The sequence below is a fragment of the Peromyscus leucopus genome, chromosome 14 (assembly GCF_004664715.2).
Source record: "Peromyscus leucopus breed LL Stock chromosome 14, UCI_PerLeu_2.1, whole genome shotgun sequence".
Lineage (NCBI taxonomy): Eukaryota > Metazoa > Chordata > Mammalia > Rodentia > Cricetidae > Peromyscus > Peromyscus leucopus.
The window spans coordinates 49883970-49906399 of NC_051075.1; the positions used below are offsets into that span (position 1 = coordinate 49883970).

A 22430-nucleotide genomic window follows, 5' to 3' on the forward strand; every position below is an offset into this window, starting at 1 on the left:
GGAAGACAGCGAAGGACAGTTAGTTTGGGAGTTAGCTGGATGCTTCAGAAAGTGAAGGTGCTGCTGCCCAGCTTCATGACCTGAGTTCCATCCTTGGGACCCACAGGTAGGAGGAGAGAACCAGCTCCAGCAAGTTGTCCTCTGACCTCCACACGTGCTGGGACAAGGGCACACATGCACACACTCATGCAAAATAAATGCAAAAAATGTAATTTAAAAAATTAAAAAAGGCCGGGCAGTGGTGGCGCACACCTTTAATCCCAGCACTCGGGAGGCAGAGCCAGGCAGATCTCTGTGAGTTCAAGGCCAGCCTGGGCTACATACAGAGCAAGATCCAGGAAAGGCACAAAGCTACACAGAGAAACCCTGTCTCAAAAAAACAAACAACAACAACAAATTTAAAAGTTATTTTTTAATATTAGATGGCAAGTTTGGGAGATGGTTTTGTGTACTGTGTAAATCAGATATATATGTGTTCATTTGTCTACATGGTTATCCTACAGTCATACTCACTAGTTTAGCTCCATGTTATGGCATGTTAGTACATGTTTTTCATGTATTAAATGCAACTATTGTTAAAGTGATAGAAATTTGAGAACTAGGTTTCAGAACTATAACTTTTATTTTTAAACATGCTTATTTATGTAGAGAATGAAGATCATAGTATGTATTAATAAAAAGAATGCTATGTTAGTGCCTTTCAGGATGTGATATGCTTATCCATGGAAATCACTGCTATTATGTATTTATTTCTTGAGACAAAGGTTGACACTGAACTCATGAGATCTTCTGAGTTCTGGGATTATGGATGTGCATACCCACCTTGCTCTTATAAATCAATTCCAGAGGTTTAAATTTGGTCTGTATCATAAGCTCAGTGAGGACGTGGAAACTTCAGGGTTGCCGGATGCTGGCTATTTTCAGCTGACGGGCTGTGCCTCTGTCTGTCTGTGACAGGTTGGGAGCTTTGATGATCACCATCGCTGGCCTGAAGCTGCTGCGGTCCTCCTTCAGCAGCCCCACGTACCAGTACATCACTGTCATCTTTACTGTGCTCTTTTTCAAGTTTGACTACGAAGCCTTATCAGAGACCATGCTGCTGGACCTCTTCTTTATGTCCATCCTGTTCAGCAAGGTAATCCATCCCCAGAAGGACATCTGTCTGCAGAGACTCTCACTAAGTGACCGCTTGGTGAGGTCTAGACGGCTGTTTCATTTGACTTACTGGCTTTTAAGTAATAGTCCTCTTCGTCACCAGTTATTTTGGAGCATATTAAAGCCAGGAAGTAGTGCTTGTCACTGTGGTTCATAAGAGCCAAAGTCAAATGCAGCTTACATGTCGACTGTGTCCACCTGTAGCAGTTGAGGTTCAGACAGATGCCTAGCACAGAGAAAATGGCTGTCCAATAGGCAGTGGCCATTCTATTAGAGGGACTGTGCCCTGGTTTCTTGTGACATTACATTTTGAACATGTTTGCCCCGGTTCAAGGGTAATGTGTCCTGGAATAAAATGCATGCGTGTATTAAGGACACCTAGAGTTTCTGCTCAAGGACAGCAATTTCGTTGCTTCTGCTGCCCGTCATTTTGCTTACAGTAGTAGCAATACCGAGACTGCCCAGAAGAGGGCAGATAACTCTTAAAACACCAACCCATAAGTCTGTGTCTTTACATTTAGAAAAATAATTATGTTTATATTAAAATAATGCCAATGTTTGGCAGTTGATAAATCTTGTCTTACTATGTGATTGGAAAATAATTTGAGTGTCACTTCCCTGCTAGGAAGAAGACACATCTTAGGCCTTTTGTTTTCTGACTGAAGTATTTACTGACAGCTTTCCCTTTCCTCCCACAGCTCTGGGAACTCCTCTACAAACTCCAGTTCGTGTACACCTACGTCGCGCCTTGGCAGATCACGTGGGGCTCTGCATTCCATGCTTTTGCTCAGCCCTTTGCGGTGCCCCGTATCCTTCACTACAGTTTATGAGAGTGGCTAGTCATATCCTTGATGAGTGTCAGCCTGCAGCCAGTCGTTACAGCAGACGCGCCAGGATTGTGATAAGCCAGCAAGGCTCGCAGGCTCTGAAGAACCGCCTGTCCTGAGGAAGGTTGTGCAGCCCACAGATCGGCCAAACATGAGGAAAGGTTAAGGATTTGTACAAAAAAAAAGAAAAATGCTATTTTTAAATTTTATACTTAAAATGTAAGCTATGAATATTGTTATCGCCTAGGAACTTTTAATGCACTTGGAATAAATGAATAGAACATTTTTCATAACAATTATAATTAAATTTCTGGGTGAAAGTTCCCATCCTCCTCATGCCTCAGAAGCATTTAAAATAACTGAAGACTCGAGACTCCAGCCATGTCTGGATACTTTCAGTGTTTGCAGTTAAAAAAAAACTTCATTCATTACTTGTATTTATTTACTTACATCTGTGTGCGCGCGCGCGCGTGTGTGTGTGTGTGTGTGTGTGTGTGTGTGTGTGTGTGAGAGAGAGAGAGAGAGACAGAGACAGAGAGACAGAGAGAGACAGAGAGACAGGCAGGCAGGCAGGCAGGCAGACATGGAGAGATCAGAAGACTTCTGGGAAGAGCCAGCTCTCTCCCTCCCACATGCATGCTGAGGCCTGTACCTGTGGAGCCATCTCACTTGGCCCCAGATTCTGGTTCTGACCTCCGTCAGGTTAGACCCGGGCTGTTCCCCTCCGCTCTGTTGGGCGTGTGGGTTCCTTGACCGGCTCCCGTAGACTCGGCCATGCTGTTCGTCCAGGCGCTGGTGTCGGCCTTCTTCTCCACGCCGCTGACCCCCTTCCTTGGCAGCGCCATCTTTATCACCTCCTACGTGAGACCCGTCAAGTTCTGGGAGAGAGACTACAAGTGAGTAGAGGGCCGCCGGAAGTACTTCCGTCTTCTTGACAGGGAAGAACGGCCTCACTGGGAAAAGTTACTGTGATTATAATTTGTTGTGATAAAATACTTGTTTTTTTCTAAAAATTTACAGCTTTTTTTTTTGGTTGGTTGGTTTTGTCTTTTGGTGTTTCTTTTTTCGAGACAGGGCTATTCTGGAACTCACTCTGTAGACCAGGCTGGCCTCGAACTCACAGAGATCCGCCTGCCTCTGCCTCCCAAGTGCTGGGATCAAACGCGTGCGCCACCACTGCCCAGCTACAACTGTTTTTAAAATTTGAAGATTATTATATAGAGTTGAGGAAATTGATCTTCATTTTTCATCTGTTTATGTGATTCTTTAAAGTATAGTCCTAATTATACACTTTTCTGCCTTTTCTTCACTGAAGTCTTGGAATTAGTCCCTCACAGTATCACTGCGACATGTGTTAAAATAATGCCAATGTTTTGGCAGTTGATAAATCTTGTCTTACTACATGATTACACCATTGTAACAGGTATGGTGAGCCTCAGAATATTTTCCTCGGACATTTCTTAGAAATATGTTTCTAGAGGTAACCTTTTGTAAATTTCTTTGCTTTTTCAGGAAGAAAAGCTTCTGATAACTTCATTCAAACACTTTTCACGTGCAGACTTTTTTCTTTAGACAGGCTGTTTAATCTGATGCTGAGGATAATCCTTGCCCAGAGCCTGTCTGCATCTGCTCTTATTTAAGGAAAGTTACTGAAAGAGGCATGCTGAGCCAGGGAACACGAACATTTGAGTGTGTATTAACATGTTGGTCTAGAGACAGCATGTTTGGAGTTATAGTTCTCACCATCCCATGATGCTTCTCTCTGGACTGCCATACAGTGGCATTTTTACTCAGGAAAACTGTGGTCTCAGCTTTAGTACAGTGAGCCAGCTTGTAAGCTTGACATTTCTGCTCTGGCCCTCATCTAAAGCTGTAGGTGGTGTTTCCCATTTTGGTGAATTTTTGTTACTTTCTGTATTCTATTCTTCTAGGCCAACTTCTAGGCAGAAGTTATACTCTGTGATAGCAGTTCGTAACAGTTTGTAGCAATATTTTTGGTACCCTTAAACATTCTTGAAATGCCATAGTGTTTAAATAGAAGTTTTAGTCAACAACATTTTTAAAGAAACCCCTTTGCCAGGCAGTGGTGGCGCACACCTTTAATCCTAGCACTTGGGAGGCAGAGCCAGGCGGATCTCTGTGAGTTTTCCGCCAGCCTGAGCTACAGAGTGAGTTCCAGGACAGCCAGGGTGATTACACAGAGAAACCCTGTCTCGAAAAAACAAAACCAAAAAGCAAAAAAATAAAAAGAAACCCTTTTAAAAATTCAAATGTTTATTTATTTAAAAATAGAAAATGTCCACTATGTCCATTATTCCAGAACTCAGGCTGAAGTATGAGGATTACAAATTTGAAGCCAGTTTGGACTAAATGGCAAGACTCTGTCTTAAAAAAAAAAAAAATTCCACATTAGCATAAATATCATTTTAAGCTAAGAGTGTTTCCCACCCACTAAATTTTAATGAGATTGCACTGTGTCCGGTTTGGCAAACCTCTGATGTCTTGCTTGCTGGAAGACAGGTTAGGTCCACACTTCCTGCTTCCGCACCCACTCTTCTTGCAGTGTGTCACTTGCTGGAAATGAAGGAAGAAAAGTTGTCCTCACAGGTACAGAGTTGAAAAGAGAGAAATGCTTTTTTAATGTTCTGAGTGTTTTTGTCTGCGTGTATGCATGTGCACTGCATATTGATCAGAACCTGAGGAATTCAGAAGAGGGCATTGGATCCCCTGGACCTGGAGTTAAGGTTGTGAGCCACCATGAGGGTACCAGGGGCCCAACGCAGGTTCTCTACAAGAGCAGCCAGTGCTCTTAACCACTGGGCGATCTCTCCAGCCCCAAGAAAGAAGTATTGTAAGACAGTTGTAGGTGTCTTTCTTTGATCTTTCATCAAAACTCAACAAGTAATGGTGGTGTGTTTTTTTTGTTTGTTTGTTTGTTTGGGGGGTTTGTTTGTTTTATGTTTGGTTTTTTAAAATAGAGTTTCTCTGTGTAGCCCTAGCTGTCCTGGAACTCGCTCTGTAGACCAGGCTGGCCTCGAACTCACAGAGATCCACCTGCCTCTGCCTCCTGAGTGCTGGGATTAAAGGCATGCGCCACCACTGCCCAACAAATAATCATTCGTTAAAGCTAGTTATAGGGTGGAGTCTAAACTGAATCTGTGAACGTTTAGAAGTGTGTTTTGTCTAGACTGATCTATTTGTCTTCTTTGAATGAGATTTTTTTTTACTTGTACATAATTTCTAGCATTTATTGGTCATTTGAAAATGACATGGTTGTTGAGTAAATAAATAGATCTCCAAGTGCTAATAGAATCATTGCATGTCTGTGTAAGAAGGTTTTCACCGTATCACCGATCTCAGAAGAAGAGTAGTGAAGTGTATTGCACTAAGAAGCTGTCACACTCATGGTTGTGATACAAGTTTTCCAAAATTCTATCTTTTGGCCTGAATTTTGGATTTTGTTATTGAGCTACTGCCGTGTTCCTTTGAGGTGATGGGCCCGCCTTCTCCGTGTTGATCGATGCCTTTAAAGCCACACATGGAGTTGCCTCACACTTCTCACATCTTGGAGTAATAGTGGCTTTCAGGGGAAAGCGGCCAGTTCAGCGTCTAGTTGGGATCATTGCACGAGAAACCTTCCCCGCAGACAGCGCAGCACTCCGAGTGGGTGGGGTGCTCCCTCCATCGTCTCGTTTTGATTATGGGATAGTAGCGTGGCCTGCACCGAGGAGTTGAGAATTCGGACTTGGAGCTTTGCTGCTTCCTTCGAGACATTTCTGGATAGATGAGCTAGCTGGTTTCGCATGTGTAGCAGTGAAGGCTGGGTGCTGTGGGCCCTGCCTCGGTCCGTGCTCAGGCACAGTCTTGTACGGCCATGCTTTTACACTGCCAGTGCGGGTGTCACATGGTGAGAAACGGCAGACACAGTTTGGTGTTAGGATAGTTCTGACCTGGAAAACCGAGGGTCTTCGGGGCTGCCGACTCCATTTGGGAGACTGGCCTTCTGTGCCACAGACCCTCTGGGCATTCTAGGTAGACTTCCATGGTGATGACTTGGGAGAGCGGTATGCAGTCTGTGTTCGTTTCTTTGGTTGATTTTTGTTTGCAGTACATTCATAGATACCTTTTTATACTCTGTAATGAACCATGAATGAGGAGAAAGATGTTAGGTTTATGTGTTGTTAAGATATGAAGGAAGAAAATAAAAATTTTAACTAAGTCTGTGCTATCAAGTTAATTATCTAATCATAATTTTTTCTCAGATTTTCCTCCAGAAGGTAGATTTATCTGTATCGTATAGTTTTTCTCTTGCTTTTATTATTTTTTTAAAGTATAAAATATTAAAAATATTTTATTTTGTTTTCTTCAGCACAAAACGTGTGGACCATTCAAATACCAGATTGGCTTCTCAGCTTGATAGAAATCCAGGTAATAGTTCTGTCTGTAAAGAGGCAAGTCAGTGTTTGCTTTATGTGTTTGCTCTTGTGTACATACCCACATGCACACACATGTTCATAGCTTCATCCCTCTCTTACTATAAACTCTAAAAGAAGTTCTGTTTGACACAGGGTCTCTGTGTAGCCCAGCCTGGCTTCAAACTTACAGTGTAGTACAGACTGGCCTTTAATTCACTATCCTCCTGCCTCAGCCTCCTGGAGGCTTGGGTTACAGGCAGAAATAATCATTTCTTAAAAACCAGATAGCCTTCCCTTTTTTTCCACTTAGCACGGTGTGGTGTATGTGACCTAGAGCATATCCAGCGTATATACTCTTCCTTGATCAAATGTCTCTTAAGAATGCCGACACTATTTTAAATTCGCCATTCAAGGACAGTCCTTATGTAAGCTAAGTAGACATCAGATGAAAACTAGATGAGAACGTTGAGTATGCCAACATATGTCCTTACCCCTTTCTCCCAAGTGCTAGGTAGATCACAAATTTAATTTTACTTAGTTAATTGTGAGCATAGATGTCCTGGGGGATGTTCTAATAAACACCAAAGATGATGCTTCAGGGGGTGGAATTTTGGTGGTGGTATCATTCTCCAAAGTTTGGTTCTTAGCTTATTTGGAAAATCTCATTTTATCACCCTATTCCTGGGAACCTTGCTGCTCCAACTATGCGGGACTAATGAATCAGTTAATTAGCTCAGGAAACTAATTAACATTACTCCCAAATAGACTGCAGTAGGTTTCCATTTAACACATAAATTTCTTCCAATGCTCTGTCCATCTGAGAAACCAAACTAAGAATCAAATTGATTTTCAGTTATAAAATTGAACTAGGGGAAGCCCCTTACTTGGGACTGCTCACTTATAGTCCCATGAAGGAAGAAACTACCTCATCCACCTTATCTCCAGCCCGTGCTCACGTGGGATTAGAATCCTCAGATACTGGTAACACCATCCTTAGGAAGAAACCACACACCTTTTTAAGGGACAGACATACAGCCAGGTGCAATTAGACCCTCATTTCTCCTCATTGTCTCAGTGTGTAGTCAGTGTGAGTTTAAAATAATTCCCAGGCCTTGAATATTTGCCCTTCTCCAATACTTTGACTGCATACAGCTCAGGGTTGCCGCTGTGGGTGGGATGCCTGTAACGGTCACGGGTGGTTATCATGAATCGGTGGCGTTTTTGCTCATGCTTCCCTTCAGTATAACCTCGTGTGCAGCTCTGCGGTGCTGCTGCTGCTGCTGTATCTGCATGTTCGGTTTACTTCTGCTTCCTAGGGGTCTTCACAGTATTTGGGTTCTGACTCATGTCTCTGTTTTGTTTGTTTTTTGTTGTTGTTAAAATCTTACATAATCCTATCAACTTCCTTTACCAGGTTATCCTTTTGTTCTCTTGAATTCTGTATCCTGTATATTTTTAGTGGAAAGGCATATTTCATTAAATGACAGTAGAAGTCCTTGAATCATAAGTAATGCAGAAGTCCTTAGGGTGCATCTGATCAGATCCCCGCACTGCACAAAACTGAACCCCTCAGAGGGCTGTTAGGACTTCTAACTCTTTAAGATTTATTTTCTTTTTAAGTGTGCATACGTGTGCGCACGCACGTTTGTATACGCACCGATGCCAGAAAAGGGACCTCCTAGAGCCGGCATTGACAGAGGCTTGTCAGCTGCTGAGGCTCAAATCCAGCCCCTTGACTTTAACTCTTGATTCTGAAGAGTTCCGAATTACCTTACGTGTATTACTGAGGTTTCCATTGCTGTGATAAAATACCTGAGATACACAACTTCCAAGAAGGGTGGATATGTTCTGTTCACAGTTTCAGAAGCCTAAGTCTGTGGTTGCCTGGCACCATTGGGCTTGTGTTGAGATGTGACAGCAGAATTGCTCATGCCAAGGTGCCAGTCACTCTTTACAGGCGTGTCTCTATGCCATGCTTCCTTCTTTATTTTTGTTTTCTCAATTTTTTTTGTTTTTAGTACATTCTAAACACAGTTTCTCTCTCCACTCCTCCACTCCCCACACCTCATCCCCCAGATCCACTTCTCTGTTTCTCTTCAGAAAAGAGAAGACCTCCCCAAGATATCAGCCGAACATAGCATACATAACAAGTTACAGTAAGACTAGGCACAAACCTTCATATCAAGGCTGGATGAGGCAACCCAGGAGGAGGGAAAGGGTCCCAAGTGCAGGCCTAAGAGTCAGAGACACCCCTCCCACACACACTCCCGTTGTTGGGAGTTCCACAAGAACACCAAGCTATACAACCCGTAAGGTACATGCAGAGGACCTAGCTCAGACTCATGCAGGCTCCGTGATTTTTGCTTCAGTCCCTATGAGCCCTGCTTAGTCGATTCTGTGGGCCATGTTCTCCTGGTGTCCTTGGCCCCCTCTGTTTCCTACAGTTCTTTCTCTTCCTCTTCTGTGGAGTTCCCTGAGCCCCAAGAGGAGGTACCCAATGGAGATCTCTAATTTGGGCTCTCTGCCTAATGTTTGGCTGTGGTCTCTGCATCTATCTCCATCAGCTGCTGTGGAGCCTCTCTGACGACAGTTGGGCCAGGCACTGATCTGGGCAGCTGGCAGCTGGCATGGCCTCCGGTAGAGCTGCCATCCTTCCTTCTACTGAGCACCACCTCCTGCTCTCTCCACACCTCCCACGGATGTCACCAGCTGGGCATGAGCCTTTGTGGGACATTGTGCATCCACACCAGATGTAGGGGGATGGCATGTATTTTTTTCTTGTCACATAAATGTAAACACAGCTGTAAGGGGAATTTAGTTTCAGGTTGTGCATTTGTTTTGTCTCCCTCTGTAGTCCAGGCTGGCCCTGGACTTCTGGGATTGTCTGGCAGTCCTGCCTGTGCTCTCCAGTGCTGGGATCGCAGCCTACATTCTGCACCAGCTAGTTCCGGTCCTTTTAATGATCTCGTTCATCAGTACAGCGGGTACTTAAAGTGAAATAAACTTCTCTTACAATCTCTTCGTACAGGATCAGATGACAACAACCTGAATTCCATCTTCTATGAGCATCTAACCAGATCCCTACAGCACAGCCTTTGCGGGGATTTGCTGTTGGGGAGGTGGGGAAACTGCAGCACCGGGGACTGTTTCATCCTTGCCTCTGACTATCTCAATGCATTAGTACACCTCATAGAGATAGGCAACGGCCTGGTCACTTTCCAGCTGCGGGGACTTGAATTCAGAGGTAAGACGTCCATTCACCTTTTATTTTCCGAGTGTGCCTGTGATAGCTAAGTTTTGCATGTTTAAATCCCAGACGAAAAGGTTCAGAATCGGTAGCTGGAGGATGGCTTAGCTGTAAAGAGCATTTGCTGCTCAATCAGAGGACCTGGGTTCAGTTCCCAGCACCCAGATCAGGTGGCTCACAACTCCAGTTCCAGGGGATCTGACACCCTCTTCGGGCCTCCAAAGGCACTTGCACACATGTGGTACACATACATGTACTCAGAGACACACACATACACATAAAATAATGAATAAACCTTGGGGGAAAGTTAGGAATAGATCTTTGGGGTTGTAACAGGATATATTGTACTCCTCCACGCAAGCTTCTTGTTCAGAGAGGAGTGATGGTGACGCTGTGTGTGATTGGCTGTTTTCCTGAGGCTGCTGCCTCCTTGCGCTGCTCCTTTCTCGCCTGGTCCCTTGCCACCACTTGCACGTGTTTGCTCAAGGACTGAGGGCATAGGACACTGGGTTTCTGTGAACCAGAAAATAGTTAGCTGAGCCACGTTCATAAAGCAGCCTGCCGTTGGCCTCACTAGTCTGTTGTTGTTTTGTTGTTGTTATTTTCAAGACAGGGTCTCACTATGTAGCCCTGGCTGTCCTGAACTCACTATGTACACAGGCTGCCCTCAAATTCATAGAGCTCCACCTGTCTCTGCCTCCCGGTGCTGGGATTGAAGCATGCACTGCTATGCCCGACTCTCAGTAGTTTTTCAGTTGAAATGAAATCACATAACCTGAAAACAACTCTTTTAAAAGAAGAGAAGCGGCGACCGAAGTGGTGACCTTTATGTCCATTCACAAAGTGCAGCCGCCATCTCTGTCTGGTTCCAGCACGTTGTCATTACTTCACAGTAAAACCTTCAGTCCCATTAAAGTTACCCTCATTGCCCCACTCTGGCTCTGCAGTTTTGTGTGCTGACAAACCCATTCGTTCTACACAGAAAATCATACATTCAGAAAAATACCAACTTGAGTCGTCAGATCCTGCAAAAATAACTAGCTTGTATATGTGAATAGTCACATGAAGTTTGTTTTATGGAGATTTCACGTTTTGTTATTGAATCCATTTATGATCAGGAACATTCAGACTTGGGCATTTCTGGAGAGTTTTAGCCTTTCTAAGAAGTCCTTTGTGGTGTTTTTAGTTTGTAATGGAAAACAAGGAAGCATTTTCTTGGAAAAAGAGCCAATCAGAGAATAGCTTCTCTTGTCCATTTGATTGGCTTGAGAAGTCCCCAGGAGGTGAACAAACTGTGCTTCTGCTGTATCTGTGTCCATGGAAAGACCCATCCTGAGGGCAGCATCCTTCTGCTGTTCGTTTGTGACCAGTGCACATCTTTAGGAGATGAACATTTACTGATTTGGACTTTGCTTGATATTGATACAGTTATAAGCCCATTAAAAAGTTTTGGAAATCCATTAATCAGAATTAAAGAACTACTTTATAGCACAAATCCCAGGCCTTCAGTGTGCTGAGGTGTGCAGTCACTCTGCAGATGACGGAGTCTGCCTGAATCCTGGAGTTTGCTGCAGTTCTGTGATGAATGCTCTATGGCGAATCAATCCTGTACTCTGAATTGCTGTAAAATGCGTCTTTTCTAACTTGTCGGTGCTCCGTAGGCATTTCCCCGTTGCTCCTTTTCCGCCCTTGTCTATGACGGTCTTGTCTTTGTTTAAGGTACCTATTGTCAGCAACGAGAAGTGGAAGCCATCACAGAAGGCGTGGAAGAAGACGAAGGGTTCTGCTGTTGTGAGCCTGGCCATGTTCCTCATGTGCTTTCCTTTAACGCTGCATTTGGCCAGCGCTGGCTGGCTTGGGAAGTGGTGGTCACTAAGTACATTCTGGAGGGCTACAGCATCACGGACAACAGTGCCGCCTCCATGCTTCAAGTCTTTGACCTCCGCAGAGTGCTTACCACTTACTACGTCAAGGTAAGGGCCGGGCCTGCCGAGACCTCTGCGCACCTGAGGGCTTGCTGTGGAAAGAAATGCACAGGCATGCGCGCGCACGCGCACACACGTGCACACGTGCACATTTTTATTCATTCATGTATGCATTTATCCATCCATTCATTTTTGCTATGCTAATAGCATGTGCTTACCAAAGATCAAGCTCAGAGCTAGGTAAGTACACACCTGCCTCTTCCTAGCCTCTCAAACTTGTGCTTTGCTTCTGAGTAATGATTGAATTTTCTAGTATCCAGAGAGCTCAATTAAAATATACCCAAGGAGCCAGGCAGTGGTGGCGCACGCCTTTAATCCCAGCACTCGGGAGGCAGAGGCAGGCGGATCTTTGTGAGTTCGAGGCCAGCCTGGGCTACCAAGTGAGTTCCAGGAAAGGCGCAAAGCTACACAGAGAAACCCTGTCTCGAAAAAAAAAAAAAAATATATATATATATATATATACACCCAAGGAAAAATAATAGTACACCCCCCACCTCATGCCATTAATAGCTGACATCTGTAGTTTATGGTTTAGGGCTCTTGAGTATTCATGCACATGCATACATTTGCACAGCCCTTAAGACACTCAGATCTGCAGTCAGATGGAGTTGGCAAAAGTTTCCAGGATTTCTGAAGGTCACGTTGAAACTCTGCCCTAGATGAACAAAGACTTATCAGGCCTGAGGGCAAAGCCAGACCCCTCCCTGGCCAATATTAGTCCTTTATAGGTGAAGGCAGTTTTTGTTGTTTTTATTATTGTTGTTGTTTTGTTTTATTGAGACTGAGTATCACTGTAGAGCCCTGGCTGCCCTGGAACTTGTTATCTAGACCAGGTTGGCCTGGAATCCTAAGAGACCCACTGCCTCTGTCTCCCTGTTGGGATTAAAGGTATCTCACAAGGCCCAGCAAAGTCAGTATTTTTAAGAGAGGAGTGTGTAGTAAGCCATGATTCTCCCATCTGAATTTTGTCTAGTAACCACTTAAGTTCCACATTATTTGTGCTGATTTTGATGAACTTTGAGCCTTCCATTTAGTTAAACCCAAGAAGCTAGAGTTTGATTTACATTTTCTTAACTTGGGTGTTTGTGCCCCCGTGTGTGTGTGTGTGTGTGTGTGTGTGTGTGTGTGTGTGTGTGTGTGTGTGTGTCTGCATGCATGCATGTGAATGTGTGCCTCCTTTTATGTTTGTGTTTGACTTTATTTCTATCACTTGACCTAGGAACAACAAAAGTTTAAATAACTTTTTATGAGAAAATTTTCAAAATAAATGTGGCGGAGTAATGTTTCACCTCTTTAAAAATATCCTGAATTCAAGCACTGAAATTGATAGGCTACAAGTTGCCTTACTGAACTTATGATTTACTGAGATTCTTGAGAGAAAGACCAATTCCACAATTTTGAACCAAATTTGAAGCAAGTTTTAATTAAATACTGGCCACAAAGATGGACTCTGGTCAGGTCTACCTCTAGATTCTCAGGGAGTGACCAGAAGTCATGTTTTGCAGGGGCTTAAAAGGCAAAACCCACAATTCATTGCATATCCCGTCAGATCCAATCAGGGGCAAGCGTACATCCTGACATATTTCCTGCCTGTGTACCTCCTGCTTACATGCGACCAAGCACATCCAATGCAGTTGGTTCAAACAAACTTGTTTAGGGAGTGAAAGTGTGTGGTTTGTTATTTCCCAAGAGCTGCAGCTCCTTGCATTCCTGGAAGTTATGCAAGTGGCACTTCCAGGTTAACTTTGGTTTCTAGAATGGTTGTGATTTTTCAAGTACTCAATGGTGTTTTCATTTAGGAAGGCTTGACGTAGCTTTCTTAAAATGTAGGCATAGGACACGGTGTTAAATATTTTGTATATTATCTGTAGGCGGTAAGAAATTGGGATGAGTTTGCATTGTGATTTGACTGGATTCCCTGTGGTTTTTAACCAGGGGATCATCTATTATGTGACAACCTCCTCTAAGTTAGAGGAGTGGCTGGCGAATGAGACAATGCAGGAAGGGCTGCGTCTGTGTGCTGACCGAAACTATGTTGATGTGGACCCGACTTTCAACCCAAACATCGACGAAGACTATGACCATCGTCTGGCAGGCATATCTCGGGAGAGTTTCTGTGTGATTTACCTCAACTGGATAGAGTACTGCTCTTCCCGGAGAGCAAAGGTAATGCTGCTGCATGTCCTTTGCTCTGAATCCAGGTTGTAACGACAGAAAGGCAATACCACCCTATTATTGTGAGTCAGCTTTTCCTGCACGTCTCAGATCCCCTGGGTTAGGCAGCATGTCTTCGTCAGAGTTGGCCACACCAGCTCTGCCTAGGCAGCTGAAGAATGGCCCTGCTCCCTTTTGCAGCATCCCGGCTGTCCAGACAGCATGCTGTACACAAGTTCTGACCATACAGCACTGCTCACCAGACTTAACTGTGTTTGTCCCAGATGCAGTCTCTGGGCCAGTGCTGTCTGAGGACCTCAGCGATGGTGGCTGTGTCCCCTGCAGTCCAGTGTCACATTGGCTCTAACACGTCTGCTTACTGTCGTCCTTTTAAATAGTGTGTGCAGCATTTCAGTGCGAAATTAGATCAAAATTAACTATGCACTTTGAAATAAAAGTTTTTAGGCCTCCTCCAGGGAATTCTGATTCCCAAAATCTAGACCACAGACATAAAATCAGAGTCTCCCTGGTGACTTTGATGCACACATTAGGACAACTTGTCCTACTCTAAAGTAAGATGAAGTACAGACTTTCCAGCTGCTGTTTCTTTTAGGCTTAGAGCATTGTCATGCCCCTGGCCAGACCCCAAGAACTGTGGCAAAGACCGACTGCCTTCTCAGGGAAAGTCTGTGGAGCGGAGCACCCAGCTCCTGTTTACTTGGTATCCTGGAGTTAGCACCACCTTGACAGCCGGTGTCTGCAGGTTTACCGAACCGTTAGCCCTTCCTTCCTAGCTACGTTCAGGCACCTTAGCATCTTCTCTTCAGTAGGAATGGGGCGCCTTTGGGCCTCCTCTCTGAGTGGTAGTCTTGAACTACCACTAGATGGACAACATATGCTGATCAGACACCCTTCTAGTCAGTGACAGCATTTGAGAATCCAAACATGTCACAGGCAGGTGGTTTTATTTGTTTTGTTTTGTTTTTATATGTGAAATATACTAAAGGGATTTTTGTATGATGTTTTCAAATTTGAAGGGCATTTGAGGCATATGGGCATGTTGTTATAATATCCCTTTTCTGGCTTAGACAGTATTGAAGTGCACCATTTTTTCACTGAGAAATGGCCTCCATCCTCAAGTCCTCTCAGAGGTTATTGGAAGGTTGGACGTAGCTTGAAGAAGTCCTGCTTCATGCCTGCAGATTATATATTCAAAAGGCTCGCCTGGGGCTGGAAAGATGTCTCAGCACTTAAGCGCACTTGCTGCTGTTACAGGGGACCTGAGTTCGGGTCCTGGCACACACATGGGGGCCCACAGCCATCCATAACTCTAGTTCTGGGGGATCCAATGCCCTCTTCTGGCCTCCTCAGGCATGGATATGGTGCACATACACATATGTGCAGACAAAAATGCCCATAAACATAAAATAAATATTTTTTTGAGGCCCACTTTCAATCTGAGTGTCCCCGGGCCCTTCAGACAGCTTACTGTCACCCAGTCAGCCCTGGGGTATATTATACCCATTGGATGCAGTTCCTTTAGAATAAAGGTATTAGTGATATTTTACAGCCATATCTCCCTTCTGCCATAGTTTTTCTTTAGCCAAATCAAAATCATTGCCATCTCCTTAAGAGCAAGCACTCTGCTCCATAATCCCCTTCCCAGAAGGACCTCCTCCTAGGAAAGCCCTCTAAGCTTGGAGATGCACTGGCTCCAAGCTCAAGGACACTCCCCAGGGTGGCAGGCCTCGGCCTCACTCTCCGCTCTCCTTCCAAGGCAGTGTTACATCCATAGAACTCTTCTCATTGTAGAATTCAGCTCTTTCTTTACCTACCTCTGACTTACCCACTGGATATTTTCTGAGTTGTTGCGTTCTTGCATAGCTTTCTCATATCTCTATGTTCTTTATTTTTAAAGCCACTAGATGTAGACAAAGATTCTTCCCTGGTGACTCTTTGTTATGGACTCTGTGTTCTGGGACGGAGAGCTTTGGGAACAGCCTCCCACCATATGTCCAGGTAAAGAGGCCTCTCTGTTTCCAAGAAGGTATTGGGGAGGGGAGGGGAGGGGAGGGGAGGGGTCGGGGCTGGAGAGATGGCTCAATGGTTAAGAGCGCTGGCTGCTCTTCCTGAAGACCTGGGTTCAATTCCCAGCCTACATGGTGGTTCACAGCTATCTGTAACTCCAGTTTCTGGGGACTTGATGACCCCTGTGAACACTAGGCAGGTGTGTGGTGCACAGACATACACGGAGGCAAAGCACACACACAATAAGAGAAAACACTATTTTTAAAGAAAGGAGAGCACATGAGAAGCTCTCTGTGACCTAGTGAGTGTGCTGTGTTTGCTTGGTTGGTTGGATTTTGAAATGTATCACTGTGGGCTGTTTTACTGCCGAGTTGCTGTCGATTTCATTTTTCTATAAATGTTCTTGCTGAACATCTTATGTTGTAACTAACTGGCTTTTAAACTAACTACTTGTGGGAATAGCTACTAATTGTGACAATTTAATGAATTTAAAGTATTTTATAATCATTTTATAAAATTGGATTGGTCTCATATTTTATCTATTTTTCTAATAAGTTTCCCTAGTCTATTTTTCTATATTTCTTCATAATTTTGTCTAGATCATTTAATGTAGTGTATATTTTAAGGGAACAGTTTCTATTTTAAATTTCTTCTGAACACATGTTTTACATTAGATTCCTTAATTTCCTTCAGTACATAGGCTCTCTGCCTGTTGTCGGTCTGTATGAGCTATTACCATAGTTGATAAGTAAGGCTCCCAAACAGGACCCATTTCCTGTGAGTCTCACTTAGGAGTTCGGACTTCAGTTCCTGGAGTTTCAAACTTTCAAAACACTCTAGATGATTCTGATGAAAAGCAGATAAGAGATTCAGTGTCATGAAGACCTTTGTCAAAATATCTCCACCTTACAGTAACCTGGAATCGTTCCTCTATGGATTGCACGCCCTGTTTAAAGGGGACTTCAGGATTTCTTCAGTCCGAGATGAGTGGATTTTTGCTGACATGGAACTGTTGAGAAAAGTTGTAGTGCCTGGAATCCGGATGTCCATTAAACTCCATCAGGTAAGAGATGAGTTGGTTGTGTGTTTTTAATACATTGCTGATTTGGGGAACTTTTGCAAAGGCTCTCTTCTGAACCTGGGAGAAGCCTGACTCCTAGCAAGGCATTAATCCCAGAAGTCTGACGATGTGTTTCTCATAGTAACAGTAGCAGTGAATTTCAGTATTAATAGCCGTTAACACTCATAATCTAGGCAGAGTGGTCAACTGAAAAGAAATGCTTGTTTGAGTTCATGTGATTGCAGTTCCCGGCCCTCACCCCAGCAAACACCTGACAGATCACGGTGTTGCGTGATCCGCTGAGCGAGCTGCTGCCTGCTGCCCAGGGGGCTCCCGGGTAGCGAGCAGTCAGTGGTCACTACCAGTCCTACTAGGGACATACAGTTAAAATTTGACCCCAAAGTGTATTTCCAAAGCCCTGGATCATTTGAAGACTACATTGTGGAATTACATACTGGCACTTGTTCCTCTGGTCATACCACTCAGCTGTACTTACAGATCTCAGTTTTGAGACAAAATTCAGCCCTTTACAAGAAAAGCAGCAAGCAGGGTAATTGGGGTGGGAGGACTGTACTAAGGGATTAAACTAGGGCCTCATTCACTCCAGGCAAGTGCTCGGCCACTAAGCTGTATCCTCAGCCTCTCTGAGAGACAGAGTCTTGTTAGGTTGTCCAGGCTGGGTCTGAACTATTTGTAGAGACTAGGCAGTTCTTAAATTTTTGATCTCCTGCCTTAGCATCCTAAGTAGCTGGGATTACAGGCTTATATATAAGGCCAGAATAAAAACTTCAATTTTCTATAGTTTTTTTTTCTTTTTCTTTTTTTTTTTTTCCCTGGAGCTGAGGACCGAACCCAGGGCCTTGCCTTTACTAGGCAAGCGCTCTACCACTGAGCTAAATCCCTAACCCCCAATTTTCTATAGTTTAAGCCAGTGAAAAGAAGTATTTGAACAGGATTAAAATCTACAGTTAGCATGCCTGATAACTTTGTGTCTGTCCTATCAAGAATGTGTCTATTGTTTGGGTCAAGTTCCTTTCTCAGTGGAGTAACGGTGCTGGTTCTAGTAAGCGGAGATGGATGGAGGGCTCTCTCCTTCCGGCAACCGTTTGCCATAGGCAGCACGGTGTATGCTGTGCCTTGTCTGTTGTCCAGGACGGTGCAGAGAGGTTAGGAGCATAGGACAGGACCCTATGGGGCTTCATCATCAGGTGCACAGCATCGTCATCACAGATCCCGCCTGACTCAGGCCGCACCCTGGGGACTAGCTTGTCACCCTTACTCTTCCCTGCAGGGCGTGAGCTGTAGTTCGCAGGGTTGGGCTGGGATAAACATAGACCTGTATCAGCCTTCTAGCATCATGAGAAAGCAACAGTAAGAGAGCTGCATTTCCTGAATGGCATGCTGTTTCTGACATTTAGATCCGAGCTATGATGGCTTTGATGTGTGTCTTACGTCCTCTGTTAACTTGGAGGTTTGAAAAGGGATGCTCCCTTTCTTTCGTTCCTGCTTCCTGCCTCAGACTTTCAAACGATAGCAGCAAACGTCCATCCCGGGGGCTAAGTGGAGACTGAGACAAAGAAGCTCTTCAGAGTGGGATTGGGATACTACCTAATCTAGGGACAGTCACATCTGGAGGAGGGGCCGGGGCAGGATGAGTGGCGTGTGCAGCTATTACAGATGCGTGGCCTTATGGAAAGTTTATTTAGCTTATCAAGAATCCAAAAAGAGATCTTTTGAGGCTCTTCCTTGAGACAGTGAAATAAAAACGGTATGTGTGAGGAGGGTTAGCGAGATGGCTCAGTGGGTAAAGGCGTGTGCTGCACAAGCCTGGAGACGTGAGCCCAGTCCTTAGAGCCAAGGCCACAAAGTTGTTCTGTGACCACCACATGCATCCATGCCGTACACACACAGTAGTAAGTTTTAAACACGTGTAAATACGTATGTGAAAACTACCTTGAAAGAGGTAAAAAGACAGTTAATTAAACTTGGAAGTGATGCTTAGTTATGTAAAGTTTTGGAGGAAGAGTTGGTTAAAGAGCTTAGAAGTGTATAAAACAGTAACAAGTCCACTCCTAAACCAACTAGTAGAACAGAATGAGCATGTCCGTAAGCACTCATATGTGTAATAGGAAATGAAACCCATTTGTAAGAATATTTGCTTACCATCCTGGAAATTATTTTCCTTTTTTTCCAAAACAAAACCAAAACCACGCTCGGTATTTCTGTGTGTAGGACCATTTCACTTCTCCAGATGAGTACGACGACCCCACTGTGCTCTACGAAGCCATCGTGTCTCATGAAAAGAACCTTGTGATCGCCCACGAAGGGGACCCTGCATGGCGGAGTGCAGTCCTTGCCAACTCTCCCTCCTTGCTGGCTCTGCGGCATGTCATGGACGATGGTACCAACGAGTACAAGATCATTATGCTCAACCGACGCCACCTGAGCTTCAGGGTCATCAAGGTGAGCCTGGGCACTGAACTGTGACTAGGAAGAGTTGAGGTCAGGCACCTTAATCCAGCCTCGGAAGTGTCTACACTTGAAACGGAGCAGGTGGCGCATTCACGGCTTCTGAACACTCACTCACTTATCAGTACTTCCCTCTGCCCTGTGAGGTTTGTTTAGTTTACTTCAGCGTTGGTGGCCTTTCATCTATTCCATGTGAAATCAGAACGGTGTTCCTTCTGTAAAAGCCAGCGCTCTGCTGCTAATGAGGCGCTCTCCTTGGTGAAGAGAGAGAGACAAAGCTTGTGCTTCCTGTGGTTCAAAGCTAACTGTAAATGCTTTGTTCCCTAAATTCTCGCTGACTCCCACTCATTCTGCTCATGCGTGCATTTGAGTAAGTGTGTGAGTGTTCATGTATGTGTGCATGTGTGTGTGCAAATGTTTTAGCGGTTTAGGAACTTTGGTTTTCGAGGTTTGAAGTTTATAATGATTCACTTTTCTCTCTTTAAAAGTGTGTGTGCATGTTGGTGTTGTGTATTCACACACACCGTGGTGCTGAGTTTCTGTGGGAGCTAGAGAACAGCTTTCAGGAGTTGGTTATCTCCTTCCACCACACCAGATGGGCCACAGGGATCACACTCAAGTCGCTAGGCTTGGCAGAAAATACCTTTGCCCGCTGAGCCATCTTGTCAACCACCAGTCGTTACCTAATCTTTTAACCAACCCCAAAATATCACCACCATCCTCTCAAGCTGAACATGTGTTGTCTGTCATTTCCATCAGAACTGTCTATCATCCAGTTCACTAGCTTGGCAAACAGAAGTGTTTTTAGAAGGTGTAGCAAGAGGAAGCATACTGAGGTGCGGATTACTCAGCAGTCAGCTGTCCATGAAGGAGCATGGCTAACCAAACTGCTTTCAAAGGTGACCTTGTAGTCACAGCTTTTCAGTTGGTCAACGCACTGTGTGTCACCGTGTCTGCACTTCTTTTTTGACCCTTGTCCCTGCCCTTTTCCTGTCCATAGGTGAACAAGGAATGTGTCCGAGGTCTCTGGGCAGGGCAGCAGCAGGAGCTTGTTTTCCTCCGGAACCGGAACCCCGAGAGAGGCAGCATCCAGAATGCAAAGCAGGCCCTGCGAAACATGATAAACTCGTCTTGTGATCAGCCTATTGGCTACCCGATCTTCGTGTCACCCCTGACAACGTCTTACTCCGACAGCCATGACCAGCTCAAAGAAATTCTTGGGGGACCAATCAGCTTGGGGAATATCCGGAACTTCATAGTGTCCACCTGGCACAGGTAGTGAGGTTCTGTCTTCCAGTGGTGCTGCTCCCCGGGCCTCTCTCCCTCAGCAGTGTAGTCAGTCACCTAGGAAGCTGGTAGAGAAGATGGGGATGCCAGGGCATATGCACACGGACTCTGCCTGAACCCCAGCAGCTAGAAATCAGCTCCTTATCTTCAGAAACCGAGATAAACCTTAGTCAGGCTAATGGTGGAGCTGATGGACCAGTGGCGACATCCCCAGAACTCTAACACCCCTCTGCTCCCCTCTCCTGTGTTTAATTTCCTTACTCTGCTGCAGCATCTTGGAACCTTGCATGTGGGTTGCTTCCTTTGCTCATGCACTCCTTCGCAGCAGCAGCAGCAGGGAGCACGCCACACATCTGGCTGTGCCGCGAAGACTGTTGCCATTGCGACAGTCATTACCCAGATGCAGTCCCACGGTGTGTTGGAGTATGCATGTCACAGTCCCTCTGCCTGCTGTCTAGTGAGGCCACGCAGAGGGTACAGGCGCATCATAGTTTGGTGGACAGTAAGGACAGTTGAGAGGTCATTGTTCTCAGGTTGTTAAGGAAACAGAATATGAGCTAGAGCCACACTCTCTGAATGGTGACGTTCAATTTCCCAAGGACTGGCCAGTGCTTAAAGACTCAGGTTGTATTACCTCTAACAGAACCTAAGCCTGGAGAGTATTCACAGGGATTTCATTTTCAGAAAACCTGCATTACCTGCGCTGGTTACAAGACATTGAGCTTCCTCCCAGGGAGGAATAGCATAGAGATAAGTTATGATTTGCCTAGGATCAAGGGTGTTCTTGGGGCAGGGTGTCCAGTACCCAACTGAGGTAGGCATGCCCAGTCAGGGTAGCTGTTAGTCTTCCTGTGTTTAAAATGACAGAAACCAAACAGGGGAGATGAAGTAGCAGAAGTTACAGCAGCAGTGTAGACAAAGTGAGTCCCAGTGTGGTAGCTCATACCTGTAATCCCAGCATTCAGGGGACTGAAGCAGGAGGATTGCTGATAATTGAAGAATTTCTACAGAATCCTTGAGCAGCCTGGGCTACAGAATGAGCCTGTCTCAGAGAACAAAGATTGCTGATTCCAGCTGGGGTCCCGATAGTACAACTGTTTGTACAGTTCTTCATTGTGCTGTATGGACAGTGGGTTCAGAACTGGAGAGCTGGCAGGAGGACTTGAGGTGGTGGGTGGGGGAGGGGTGTGCTTCTCAAACCTCTTGGGAAGGGGACTTGTTCCTGATCCTGATAATGCTGTAAAGGCTTTGGAAGGTAGACATGGCAGTACTGCTGATACCTCAGAAGAGCAGAAAAAGAAGAGGGAATTGATTTTGAAGTGACAGAAGGCTAATGCGTCCTACCTTGGAATTTGTCTCCAGGTTAAGGAAGGGTTGTGGAGCTGGCTGTAACAGTGGTGGCAATATTGAAGATTCTGACACTGGAGGTGGGACTTCCTGTCCTGGAAACAATGCAGCCACGGTCAGTGACCCCCACAGCAACGTGTCCCAGGGGAGCACTGGGAACCCGGGGCAGGCAGCAGGGTCAGGACTGCACCCGCCCACCACATCGTACCCGCCAACACTAGGTAACTCAAGACAAAGTTGTGTTACCTGTTGGCTCTTAGCCATCTGCCTGTGTGTGTGTATGTGTGTGTAAGTGTGTAAAGGAGGAGTGTGTGTTGTTACCTGGAAATACGGTGTTTACTTGATATCCAGTAGTGCATCATACCGTTTGTCTGTACCAGTCATTGATGCACATGTATACATCTTGTACTTCACATGCTTTACTCAAAACATGGGTTTATGGTGCGTGCCTTTAAT

At 45.0% G+C, this 22430-nt stretch overlaps 1 protein-coding gene across 5 annotated transcripts in view; it reads left to right on the forward strand.

Annotated features, from left to right (window-relative positions):
- Pcnx1 (pecanex 1) overlaps positions 1–22430 on the forward strand; it is a 149390-nt gene that overhangs the window by 119594 nt on the left and 7366 nt on the right. For all 5 annotated transcript variants that reach the window (XM_028877416.2, XM_028877438.2, XM_028877426.2 and 2 more), the window contains 12 exons: positions 958–1135; positions 1854–1962; positions 2749–2878; positions 6352–6410; positions 9426–9641; positions 11364–11617; positions 13565–13795; positions 15702–15802; positions 16724–16874; positions 19104–19334; positions 20341–20615; positions 21990–22195. In XM_028877416.2, the coding sequence (XP_028733249.1) occupies positions 958–1135; positions 1854–1962; positions 2749–2878; positions 6352–6410; positions 9426–9641; positions 11364–11617; positions 13565–13795; positions 15702–15802; positions 16724–16874; positions 19104–19334; positions 20341–20615; positions 21990–22195 (2141 nt within the window). The remainder of the gene's footprint in view (positions 1–957; positions 1136–1853; positions 1963–2748; positions 2879–6351; positions 6411–9425; positions 9642–11363; positions 11618–13564; positions 13796–15701; positions 15803–16723; positions 16875–19103; positions 19335–20340; positions 20616–21989; positions 22196–22430) is intronic.